Source organism: Amblyomma mixtum, chromosome 2 (assembly GCF_055824585.1).
Source record: "Amblyomma mixtum isolate Tamu chromosome 2, ASM5582458v1, whole genome shotgun sequence".
In the NCBI taxonomy this organism is placed as follows: domain Eukaryota; kingdom Metazoa; phylum Arthropoda; class Arachnida; order Ixodida; family Ixodidae; genus Amblyomma; species Amblyomma mixtum.
In genome coordinates this window covers 251,355,673-251,369,176 of record NC_143013.1, presented here as the reverse complement: position 1 = coordinate 251,369,176, position 13,504 = coordinate 251,355,673, and the positions used below count along the sequence as shown (strand labels likewise).

The window sequence follows — 13,504 nt, the reverse complement described above, 5'->3', positions numbered from 1 at the left end:
TTCATCAACGACGAGGTAAAGGTCGCCACTGGCAATAAGATAGGCGAAATCTTGGCACATGAGCTACCCTTCCCCCCCCCCCCCCCCATCTTAACGGCCGGCCATGAGATCAGCCTCAGCACGAATCTCAGTTTTATAACACCCCCATAGGACACCATAGGGGTAGGATCATTTTCTCAATACTGCGCTTATTACTCTCTGCTCTCGAAATGGAAACTTTAATCTCAGCTAAAAGACATAGAAGCAAATTTCATCTGGATGCTGTTTTCAGCCCGCTCAATTTGAGACGCTGTATCTTACCGAAAAAAAAACACCTGGTGCTTAAACCGGTTCGGTACATGCTTAGCATATGTGGATTACGTTGTAATTGCTTTTTTTATATAAGAAGCCACTTTAGAAGTCTGCCGTGCGCATATAGACCATGCAAGTTCTTCTTAACATTGTATAAAAGCTACCTCTTTCCTGTGTGTTCATATATTATTTAATTTCACCACTGTGTACACTCAAACGATTTTCATTGTGTTATATTAAGTGTTATGGGACTTTGTTTAGATCATTTTTAACCAAACTTAACTGTCACTTACAGTATTACTTGTATGTTTTTGTTGCTGTGCATATCTTTTGTTTGTTTATTGATTAAAACCCACTCCCCTCTGTAATGTTTATACCCTGAGGGTAATAATAAATAAATAAAAAATAAATAAATAAATATACCACTGTGATCAGCTTCAGTGAGCGTGCCCTGTCAGTACCTTTACCTTGTTTTCGACCAAGTACAATTACGTCATTTTCGGCCTCGTGACAGCAGCGCTTTCTCGTGGAGTACATTCCATGTTAAAGTCTTTTCTTGTTCCTTCAATAGTGTGTGGGTTGGTTTATAGGTTTAAAAACCTAATTTAAATGCAACCAATACGCCTACAAGACGAGGCTCATAGCTTGGAAGATCATGTCAAAGCCCTTGAGACAGCTCCAGAGCAAAAGATTCAGTTGCTTTAATTGAACCTTTTCATGCATGATTTGATTCACAGTTGTGTCTCAAATATGGTTTCATGTTTCAAATATCATATTTATTTTTGTACTCCATAATCATCAAGGTCTCCCGTGTACACGCGTACATCCATGAGCGGGGTTTACAATTTCTTCGTCCATTTACGAGCAATCGACCACCCGTATACAGTTTCACTACGATAATCGACCTCGCTTCTAACCTGATTGTGCCCTCTTTCGGTACCATGAAATGCCGTACCGCATGGTGTCGTACCGCATGGTGTCGTACCGCATGGTGTCGTACCGCATGGTGTCGTACCGCATGGTGCCGTACCGCATGGTGCCGTACCACAATGTACCATACCATACACCGTCCCTACCGTCTGCCTAACTTTACTTCCATCACATATTGTCGCGTTCTGCCCAATTAAGCAATCGCTTTCTTCAAATGGAAGAGCCTTGGACGTAGACAGGCGGCTTAGAAACGAAGCGTTCTTTAGACATTTTGGTACTTCGCTTTTTTTTTCCTGGAATAAGACCGCCAAAAAAAAATGCGGTGCTTGGAACCAACAGTGTGATGCTTATTAATTTCACATTAATGCTGAGAGAGAGAGCGACAAAAAGAGGAAGATGGAAGGCAGGGATGTTAACCAGAAGCGTGTTCCGGTTGGCTACCCTGCACTGGGAAAGAGGGATGATGGGGATTGAAAAGGGAAAGGGAGAAAGGGCGAGGAGCGCGTTCACAATTTGTCCCTCAAGCCAGTCGCTCTCAGGTAGGAAAACAAGGCGGTTTCCCTAGGTACCGCAGCGCCCACTGATGTAGAGGTTTTTGGCTGATGAACTCAACTGGAGCAGTTCGAAGGCTTCAGTTGAGTTCTTGCGTTTTTACGGCTTCTCAAGAGCCGCAAGAACTGGATGTAGCGCGCACAGTATTTGCAGTACACTGTTCTAAATATAGTAGGTCGAGCACGCTTTAAGCCTTAGTGTGAACGCCGAGTAGGATTTTGATGTGGACCGAATCAAACGGACTGGTTTAGTTAGGAGTCGGGATTCTTTACTGATTGTTTTCGTAAGAAGGAATTGGGAATGTAGTCGAGAGTTCGACGAAAGTCTGTCTGGTCAGGCATGACTCTAAAAAATGAAAAAGCAGTCGCATATGACCTTAGGCAAGAACTGGAGAAAATTTAAGAAATTTCGTTCTTCAGTGTTCACTTCGTCACTGCAAGGAACTTGTAGGTTAGACAAGAGACAGACAGACATCCCCTCTGCTGTGGAAGCAACAAACAGATTGGCGGCCAAGCTTTAAGGGATTTTCGCGTCTCCGATAATTTACCAAACGCGATGTGACGTGGTCTACTTCGCTCGCCAGGCAAGGGTCTCTGAGGGATTTGGTTTGGCTTTATGTAGAGGCACCGCAGATTGAAACTAGGACGCCGCGGCTGACGCCTTCCTTCGAACAGAAAGAAAACTTCGAAAACCTACGTAGCAGCAACTCGGCAAGCAATTTAGGCTGCAAAGAAAATAGCAAGGCGTTATAAACACAAAACAGAGTGCATTTACTCGTGCTCCTATTGCTTCGCAAGAACTGCAAATATGTTTCTCATGCCCCGAAAACTCAAAATATTCCTTTATGCTTGACTGAAAATTTTTGCGACATCAAAAAGACATGCCTCAATCTTTACACATAAAATATGTCAACACGGTCTCCACGATTACGTGAGGAGAATGCAGTCTTTGCTGGATGAAAATTAATAATCAGTGACACCAGAACTACACGCATCACAACAAGCGATTATTTTTCATTTTCTTATGCATTAGACCACGCTAAGGTAGATTTCCAAGATCACTCACACGTTCAAATCCGTAATCAAGAAACAAAACAAAAGCTGGAAAAGCAAAAGCATTAATTTGTTACACTTATGCGAGCTAAAGGTGCCTTTTGTATGCGAGTTCTAGCCGCGGGAAAAGGCCTGGATTTATTTCAACCGAGGGTTGTTGAAATTCATCGTCTGAGTCCACGAGCGCCTCTGTATTTCACCTATATTGAAATGCTCCTGCCGAAGGTGGGGTACAACCGCTACCTTGGAATCGCTGCCTCTCCGGGAACTACTCCGGGTTTACTACTCTACTAATAGTATAGTTCACTGCGTTCGTATTTTTAACGCTATAGCGTTAAGGAGTTCGGGTTGCACAAATTACAGCGTCATCGTCGTTAACCGTGAGAGAAAAAGCCACGAAAAGTCTCCAGAGAAGCAACCTATCGGAGGCAGGTGGGCCACTTAGGTCACGTGACCTTGTGACGTCATCACAACCCGCCCACCGGATAGTGCGCAAAAAACATCATGGCAGGTGGCAGTTCAATTAATGATTGGTCCCTAGAGGTCGCTCGGGAGGAGCAGCCTGTGTCGCACAAGCACCTGCCACCGCATGATCATCGCTTAACCGCCGCGCTACTGCTCCAAGAGTGGTACGAGGACTCCCAAAGGTCTATGAATGTAAATTGGAGAAGGACCAACCCCGCGTATATACGACCGTTAACCCACTGTTACGTCATATCCTTAATGCGGATCGTAAGACTTCCCACTAATCTTTGTCGCTTTTTATTTCACTAGTCACATCTTTGTTATCTTGGTCCTGGCAGGACTAATAGTATCTCTAATAAATAATTCAATAGCAGTTGACGCTCAGGTACAAAAAAAAATTAAGACGAGAGAGAGACGACAAACGAGTACAATAAGTGTACAAGTCGGGTTAAAAGCTGCAGCAGGTCGCCATTAAAGGGTATGGCGAGTTTTACGCAGCCCTGAGCAACGATTTTGTCAAAACCCGCCATAGCATTAGATATTTTCTTTATCTTTGAGCCGCCGCACAGGATCATCGCAGGACGACATAAGCCACGAAAGGACGAATGAATAAATTATTCTGAAATAAGACGCAGATGTCCTAGTGAAAAGGGGAGGGGGTAGCAGTAAGGGGAAGATAGTGTAATTTAAGTGGCAAAGTTAAAAGGGTAATTATAGGCTCAACGTAGTCGAGGGCGCATACTTATATTGAGCCTATCTGGTGTTTTTATCAGCTTACTAAAGGGCTAATGTATTCTGTGCACTATGAGGAACGTCACAGTGAACGGCTGTGGATTAATTCCGGCCTCTTTGGCTACTTTAACGAGCATTGGAGACGCAGAACTCTGTAGTTTTTTTTATTTCGCTTTCATTGAAAACCAGCTGCCGCAGCGGGATTTTAAGGCGCGAACTTGTTCCAAGCTGCCGAACATAGTCTCCTGTCCCTTTTCATGTCCTCTCTTGCGTGTGCGCAACTATTTCCCAAAAAGTATGCTGTATCAACTCGCCCAAAATGCAACGCATCTGAAAAGTAAAAAGCTTCCTTCCCTTTCAGTATTCCCGAACGTTTCATGTTTCCAAGGGCCGGGCTACAAAGGAAGTGAAAAGAAAAAGGCACTCGGGTACTGTGAGGTGACAGCGAACGTTAAATATCCCCAAGTGGTCGAAATTGTTATCCGGAACCCTCTCATACCCAACGATTCTGGACAAAAGGCATTTCTGAACCGGAAATAGTTCATGAACGCAATTTCTTTTATATAATGAAAGACTTCAATATGACAGTCAATATTTCCGCAGATCTCCCATCAGGAGTTTTGCATTTTATTGCTATTAAGGCGAAAGCCTTTAATGCCTCATACTGTCGTTAGCAGACGCGTCGGCAGCCGTGTCGACAGACGCGTCGGCAGGAATGTCGACAGACGCGTCGGCAGGAGTGTCGACAGACGCATCGGCAGCCGTGTCGACAGACGCGTCGGCAGGAATGTCGACAGACGCGTCGGCAGATTCGTCCGCCCTTCGGCGTCACTGCTTAAAAGGCTCAAGGTTCCAGCATGAATAAAGGCGCATCTAGTGAATGCATGGGCTTCATAAGTAAAATAAAAGGAGTAAAGTCAAGAAAAAGAAAATAAAAATAAAAATAAGAAAATAAACAGAAATAAAAACGAAATAAAATGAGATGTGGAAAAAAAAATAAAAAACAATAAAATTAAGTAAAGGAGCAAAAAAATAAATTAACAAAATACGAAAAATAAAAAGTGCATAAAAACAAACAGTGGCCAGGAAACGCTTTCGCTTTGCAGCACTTTAGAGAGCCAAAGTGCCCCCTGAATTTTTTAACGTTCCTGCTATCGTCAAAAGTGTTCCTCGTTGGTTTTCTATGGCGGTCTTATGCGAGCGACGGAAAAAAATAAAGTTACGATTTAGCTACACACCGGAAGAATGTGCTATTACCTTCAATATTTCCATAGCAGTACCTTACAATTTTCCAATACTCAAAACTTTTGTCCAAAAATATTGGACATGAACGTCTACGATACCTCTTTCTCTCTTCCTTCTTTCACTCCAGTTCATCCCCATTCTTCACGGCGGGGTTGAGGTGTCCAGCGAGAAGTTCGACAGTTACTGAACCTTTACGCTCTTCAAAGCCAGTAGTTTATTCCCTGCGCCCAGTTACTGGTGCATTACAAAATGTCAGCGCAAAATTGTAAAGGTTTTAGCATATGACAATTGATGAAACAAGATTTTTGTTCTCTTTATTCGTTTCCTTTTCTCAACGCTGTCTCTCTCTCTTTCTCAAGTCTCAAAAGTATGTCGCCTGAGACCTGTAGCTGTAAAAAGACGCCTATGTGGGCGGGCTGGGGCATTTTAAAATGTCAGAGCAAAATAATAAAGGCAACGCCGGGAAGGAACGACAGCACAAGACAAAGAAAGTACTCAGTTTACAGCCACCTTTTCCGGAAATACCCGTGAAAGCTACTTATGCCTCAGTACAAGCGCACGGGCAAATAAAACCGTCATTTAGATAGGTAAGGAACTTTTCATCAGTAAGGGTTATCGACGGCTCACTGTCGCTCACTACTTCTTTTTCAAAGCGCCCTTCAAATCGAGAAATACAAAGAAAGAAAAATAGCACGCCAGATATTTCAGGCTTTATATATATATATATATATATATATATATATATATATATATATATATATATATATATATATGTAGCGAAGTATACGCTTCGTTAAAGGAAACATATTTATTCGACTCGACGTTTCGATCGGAAGACCGATCTTCTTTCGAATCGACGTATCGATCGGAAGACCGATCTTCTTCCGATCAGCACTTCATGCTTTCGCAACACTATATATATATATATATATATATATATATATATATATATGCACACACACATACACCTTACACGAAGGTTTCAATAAAAGTGGCTGCGATTTCTGAGCCTTGCTTTCCGCTGCCATCCCGTCCTTGTGTTATTTATGACATTAGCTGTAGCTAAATAAATATTAACAAGCTAAAGTTAATAACGATAAGCGGCTACCCTTGTCCTCTGCATTTTTGCTGTCCCTTTCTCTGTAGCAGTCTATAACGTTATCACTCCAGCGTTGATGTCGCACGTCGAGTGAGGACAAATGCTTCCGGCCCGCAACAAAAACACACAAAAAAAGCCACGAACTTGGATGCAGCCTGAACAAGGTCTTCGATTGTAAAAAATAATACTAATAATAAACGTTCGGAGCGTCTTACATGCAGGCGTCGAGTTGTGAAGTTGCGATATGCGTGCGGTTGAGTTGAGAAGCAGAGATCGTTGTCTCTTCCTATACCAGGAAACAACATCAAGCTCATGTTCCGGTTTGTTGCGCGGATACCGAGAACGAGGCGCGGAAAAGAGATAAAGGCTTCGTGGGAGAAGACGCGCGGCCGTAACGGGTTGACTTATCGGATCGCACGCACCAAACTTTATAAAGTCGACATGCGCGCATAGTATGCATACGTGCCTTGGAGTTTTCTCTCCTTCGGCTTTCTTTCACGTCAGTTTTATCTCTCAGCGCGAACAGAGGCGTCCATTATCTTTTATGGAGAATGTCAGCGGTCGTTCGAAAACATCGCCGAAGTATAAATATCTGCGCTCGTGTCCGTCTAGCGAGGCCTACAGCGTAGCGTACTATGTGACTCTGTCAACGTTTCATTCGCATCTATGTCACGAAAATAAAGTAATAGTGTCGCTTCTACTTTTTGCAGTGTGATGTGGTTGGTGTCTCTCAGCACACGCCTGTATAGCGAAAAAAAAAAGGATAAAAGCTAAACGGAAGTTGCCAAAGCGGGAAGCTGCGATGTCAGAACTTGTCTTTGTGAGCCGAGAAAATGGCTACGGTGAGTATGGCGTCATTATGTCTTAAACGTGACAGCAGGAGTAAGTGTTGGGTTCTGTTGCTCAAGCTAGAGATGATAACGTTGTTGTGACTTCACGGTCCCCGAACCGCCCTTTTGTTGTTTCTAAATTTCTGTGCCTTCGCTGACAGATTAAAAACAACCGACCGGACTCGCTTCTTTGTTTTTAAACTTGCCGCTTCTTTTTGTGCATGGTAGTTAAGTAAAGTTGTTTTCGGCGTAACAGGAAGAAATAAACTAAAACCAGACAGGAGATTTACTTCCGAGTAAATTTAGTGATCGGAAATGAAACTAATAAATACACGCATACATGTAATAGCAGAGAAAGGGAAGACTTGGAAACATGGGATCCAGGAAAATCAAAATGCGGAAGTTTGAAATACAGGCGAACTGAACTGAATTAAACTGAACGGAAATTCACTGTTGAAACGTCATTTCTGACGCGCCAAATATGTATAACAGCCCTGTATTTTTTATTCTCGGGCCACCGTATTTTTTGCTTCTTCTAAGCATCACGGTTTCCTTCTGGTTTGGCTTGCATCTTCCAGAGCGACTGCCTCCAAGTAGGTGTGGACCTGGGTTATTCCTTACAGACAACTCGTGTCCTCTGGCGCTCATATTCACAGAGCGTCACGTTTGGCCTAAATAAGAACTGCCGCACCCTCTTGCACTAGTGATGTTGAGGGGAAAATAAAGGCTCAAGAAATGAAGAACGGCAGCTTTAATTAAAGCTGCTTGGAGCCTCTTTGGAAAGGGGATTTCTGGGAGTAATTGTGAGCCCACTTCTACCACCTCTCCCTAAAGTTGGTATTTTTTTTCCCCAAGGAACGGGGGCAAAATCGCATCATTACAGTCAGTTGGGATGCGGCGAATGGCACGTGTCCGTACATACACTATAGAACCAAAAGCGAAAGACAACTACAGTCACTGTAAAAAAAATGAAATGAAATATTACAAACCACTTGCGTCATCATCTTTTCAGGAGAGCAAGCTGCCGGACTAGCTGATCTTGCATTGCTGTGAAGAAGTCAGCCCAAAAAACGGACAAGGGACAGAAGACAGGACACATAAGCGCTCGTGAAATGTCTCTTTTCTTCTGTCCCTTGTCCGTCTTTTCGCGCTGACTTGTTCACAAGATCGTCCTTTCTATCAGAAGAAAAGGAATGCCATTCAGATATCAGTGAAGACTTCATTAAATTACTTTCCAAGAATGACACCACACAAAACGAAGTTCACGCCTCAAGAAACAAGCCGACTGGTTCACCAAGTTCTTTCACGCTCTCTCTGGTTTGGTGCACTTTCTGACTTTGCTAGCAAACTTGAACGAGATTTCTTTTTATTTTTAATTTGCAAATGCAATGCACCTACAACTGTTTGGGCTCATAACTTTTACTGCTGTGCACCCTACCGCTGGTCAGATGGATTTCTGTGTCCGAGATGTATTTCTGCGTTTTTGTTTTCGCCAAGTCGATACTTCGATTTTTATTTATTTTCTCCTGCTCTAGAGTTACATTTTCTACTGAGGCTCCTTTTTTGTTGACTGGTCGCGTTATCAGTGGGCGCGATTATGTCAGCCTTCCCCTAGTTCTAGCCGACAAAGGTGAAACTTCCTGGCCCTGCTTGACCGGCGGTAAGATTGCTTCCTTTGGAGGCTACGAATCGAACAAGACTGATAAATTTCCTATTATCCTCTAGCTTCCCTTCTATTCATCAAGATCATCATGGTCCATGTCGGCATCAGCAACATCATCATCATAACTCCTGTTGATTCCACTATAGAACAAAGGTCTCTCGCAGGGATATCCAATCACTCCTGTTTTGAGCATGGCCCCACTCTCCAAGCTAATTTATTTATCTCTTCCCTTCGTCTGGCCCTCGTCCACCTGGCATTACCTTGATGTGAGAGTGGCACCACACAAGACCACTGATGCCAAATGCCGTACACCACCGCCCAGAGAATTCACTCCATAATTGGGAGAGTTTGCTGGCGTCATCATCGAAAATATACAGGTTCTGTAGTAGTAGAAATACTGATTGGTAAATCACAATTAAAGACTTCTGGTGGTTCTTGGTGCTTTCCTCGTGAGAATATATATATATATATATATATATATATATATATATATATATATATATATATATATATATATATATATATATATATATATATATATATATATATATATATATATATATATATATATATATATATATAATGTGGTGACACAGCAGTGATAAAGTGATGAAAATATCGCTGGGTTTTGGAAGCTAATTTCTCTCTTTCTCTGCTTACGTGTCTACTCTGCCACTACAATGCATCACTCTCGAATCACAATGTTCTTTTTATTTTCGTTTTATTCTACTTCTCCGTCTAGCAACACATCGTGTAAAAGGAGGCGCAAAATTCTCCACATAGCAAACAAAAATGCTCGAGTGGGCATTAGCCGCATATTTTTGTGACCGGACGCCATACCGCTTCTTGTATTGGAAGTCCACAATGGCAACAATCTTCTCTTCATCCGGCGTATTTTTAGCAGCGATTTCCGCGTGTTTTACATGAAAAACATAGACCGTTTAATCTGTGTTCTCTGTGAGTTAGGCTTTTAAGATCTAGATTATAGAAAGCTGCCCCGAGGAAAGCCTCAAGCAATAAAGACAAGGAAAAGTAAGGGGACTTTGGTAAGCCTATCACCGTCGAAACACGTTAAGTGCTGTGCGCTTTAGGGCTGTTCGGTTAGTTTTTATTTTTTTTAAGTGAAGTAAGGAAAGAAAGACCTTAAGCCGTCGTTAAAAAGTTGTCGACAGCCACTCGGAGGCTTCCGCTGTTGCGGAATAAGTCCTCGTTATTTCCGTTAACCCCGCAGTACAAATTGAGGAAACAGGGCCTTAACGACCTTCCCTTTTTGAGAATTCAGACCTCCTCAACTTGCACGGTCCAGTTCCAGACTTGAGAGCGAGCAAGGTGATTCGCTTAGCTCGTTTAGACCGTCGAAACTGCGGCGAGTAAATTCCGGTACCGGCTGTGTTCTGTTGGATCTCATTCTTTTTTCACGTTGGTATGGTATATAGCCTTTGTATGCCGTCTCTCTCCGTCTATATGGTCGTTCAATCATTTTCGCAGTCACGCTACTACTCGCAAAGCCGATTTCATTCTCGAACCTTTCTAAAGGTAGACGGATCGGAAAACAGTTTTTGGATATTTTTCAGGCAACTGAAAGGAATAAAGAGAGGATAACTGAGTTCTAGACGAAGCAAGACACGCGGAGCATGTTTACACGATTGGATGAAGCCGCAGTCACGGTAAACAACAGCAGATCTCGCGAGGTGCGATTGCGTTTCTGTTCGGCAAACTGTGGCGACCAGCTGTGTGTACGACGCACAGGTTTGTATACGACACACAGGTTTGTGTACGACATTTCTTTTTGTGTGTACGACATTTCTTTTTGTGTGTACGACCCTTGCCTTCCACTTCCCTTCTACCACGATTATTCTTGCCTTAATGCGTATGGAGCCGTGACATACACTGTGTACGAACCTGCGCCGGACCAGTCTTAGACTACAACACGACGCAGCACAAAGGCATCGCGTTGCGACAACACCTCAGAATGTGCGCTCTTTCACGAATGGGTCACTTTTGAATCAGCAGGATTGCAGATATTGTCGGCGTCCTTTTAATCAACCTTGAAGTAATCTGAGCCAAGTGTACCCGGCTTTGGAAACTTACTGAGATGTTCACAATGCCAGAGAACAGCCTTCAATAAACGATATTAAAGAAGACACGAATATTAGTTGTTTTTTTTTACCTATTCTTTTTTCCCATACATGCCCTACAAAAAATGACGAATTTAGACATGATGCGCTTTACGCGTACCTTTGATGAGAAAATGAGCGAATGTTAAAACAATTTCTTAATAATAATCGCAGGTCGACTTCCACGCGCTTTCATTTTTTAGTAGCAGTGAAGAAAACCAAGAACTCACTAAACCACTAGCTAAATATATCAACCAGAAAAAAAAAGGTACTAAATAACCAGTCCTCGGACTTTTCTTATTCAAACCAGGCTTAGAATGTCTCCGGGCGTTGGCAAACGTAAGAACACGGCTGGCTTTTCGTACGGACCTTGTTGCTCGCTTAAACCGCAGAAGCATTACCTCTTCGATGCAAGAAAGCCTTAGAGGTGCATTATTCGTGTTAAGCTCTATTTCCCCAATGTGCTAAAGCGGGGCAAAAGTGTAAATAAACCATTTGTCGGTGGTCTTTGCAGTGAACGATACTGTCGCTAAAGTCGTGTTAAAATATTCACGGGCATTTAAATTCCGCTTATTTAAACAGTACTTAGGGCCAGCAGCACCCGGAAACGGTAGACTTAGGTGAATTCACCAGCGATGGAAACGAAGTAGAACAACCCGAATTTCGCGTCGCATGGTTTTATATGACGAGGCTTTCAAAACGCGGTAATGTAGTCTGTACTACTGCAGCTTGCTGCTAAGACCGCCAAATAACTTTGTAAATGCATACTTAATGCTTCAAACGAGCTTTCGGGCTTTAGTAAGTTCCCCCTTTCAAGTTTCGAACAACCACGATTTTTCTATTTTCGGTTCACAAAAGTTCAGGCATTCCATAAAGAATTTTTTGCTTTAGTCCTCCTGGAATAAAGCTCCTTTTAGGCGCTTTGTGAGCAGTAAGCTCCTTTAATGTTACAAGTTCTAGAAACAGGTCATGAGGCAAATGCCTTGCTTTACTGTCGGCGTCCTGTTTTTACTTTGTTGCATTACAATCTCAAGTTAAGCCTGGTGTCAAATGCACAAGGCCCTTAGCACCTAATGTTGTGGCTGGGAAGCTCTCGTGAAGTGGCCAACAGTGAAAGCCGACGAGGCTACGCCCAAGGCGCTCGCTGGCTAATGTGAAGATGCCAAAATATGAAGCCACGCTTGATACACGTACTTTCACTGAGCCTGTTTCGTTTAGGTAATTAAAAAGATGTCTAGTCTCGCAGCTATCGGGATGGCAATCTGATTTATTGCTGTTAATGTTTCGTACCTTCAAGTGTCACTTTTTTATTCAGTGATGAGAAGAATTCAACGATGTTACATCAACTGCAAGTATAAAATGCCCTCTCTTCCACAACACCGCGCTTCGGTGTGATAAATATAAACATGATGTGCCGCTGGTAAAGGGCACATTCGAAACTTTTATTTTAACATAAAATCCTACATTTCCGCTGATTAATAAAAAAAAAAGAAACTTACAGCTCAGGAGGCGTATTTTATTGGGCACTGCACGCAACAGCTCACGTTCCCAAACGGCATGTTGCGAGCAGGTAAAGAGAAATATAAATGCGCGCCGATTTCTGACACTGATTCCTGACAGAAATTTGGGATTCAGTTATCTAAGACTTGATAGCGTCATCGGCAGAACAGGCCGACGACAGAAACGCGAGTCAGTTTTCAATACCGGGCGTCTCTCAGCGCAGCATCTTCGCTATCCCGCAAGAAAAGAGTGACAAAAAAAGGAAGATAAGTCGCACTCACCAAGAGCGTCAATGCCACGCTGAAAACGACGACGAATGCGCTGGAGTGACGCATGATGTCCCACGAACGTCAAACGTCTTCCGGTCTTTCAGGGGAACGACTTGCGCGGCCACAACAACGAAACTATACGACTTGAACAGTTCCTCACAAACTTTCCTTTTTCTCTCTCTCCCTCTTCGTCCGTCACTCGTCGCCGGAAGCCCGATGTACAGTTAAGACCGAAAAGGAGCCCAGCGCGTTCCTTCCTCTCTGTTCCCCTCCCTCGCTGTTTTCGTAAACGAAGGTTCTTCAATAATCGAACGCCTCCGGTCGCGTACTCAGCCCGACCACCGCGGGGTGTTTGCGAGTGAAGCGGTGAGCCCGAAGCGACGCGACAGACGTGGCGCGCGTTCTCTATCGTCGCTGGAAAGTGCAGCCCGTCGATTCGAAGTTTGAGGCGGGAGAAAGTCCGACCGTCCCGGCACCGGAATCGGTGCCCCGTTATATAGGCTCAGATGTAGCGTATCGATCAGCCCGTGACGTCATGCCCTCCGGCGGTCCGCCATTGGTCGGCCTCACGTAGGAGGCTGGTGTGAAGAAGGGCCGCCTCTCGCGCATCGTTCGTCTCTTCTTGTTGTTCGCCGACTCGCGCGGTCGCGCTCCTGTATAACTTTCGTTGTGAGTCTCCGACAACGACTCTACGCATTCTTTTAATGGGGAAATCCCTCGTCCTCTCTTCACTTTTTTTTTAGTGTAGAAATTTAACAA

At 43.5% G+C, this 13,504-nt stretch overlaps 1 protein-coding gene across 2 annotated transcripts in view; it reads right to left on the bottom strand.

Moving 5' to 3' along the window:
* LOC149363518 (uncharacterized) overlaps positions 1-13,200 on the bottom strand; it is a 153,346-nt gene extending 140,146 nt beyond the window's left edge. For both annotated transcript variants that reach the window (XM_089573518.1, XM_089573519.1), the window contains exon 1: positions 12,758-13,200. In XM_089573518.1, coding sequence (XP_089429644.1) covers positions 12,758-12,811 — 54 coding nt within the window. In that variant the 5' untranslated portion in view covers positions 12,812-13,200. The remainder of the gene's footprint in view (positions 1-12,757) is intronic.
* Positions 13,201-13,504: the final 304 nt, after the last annotated feature.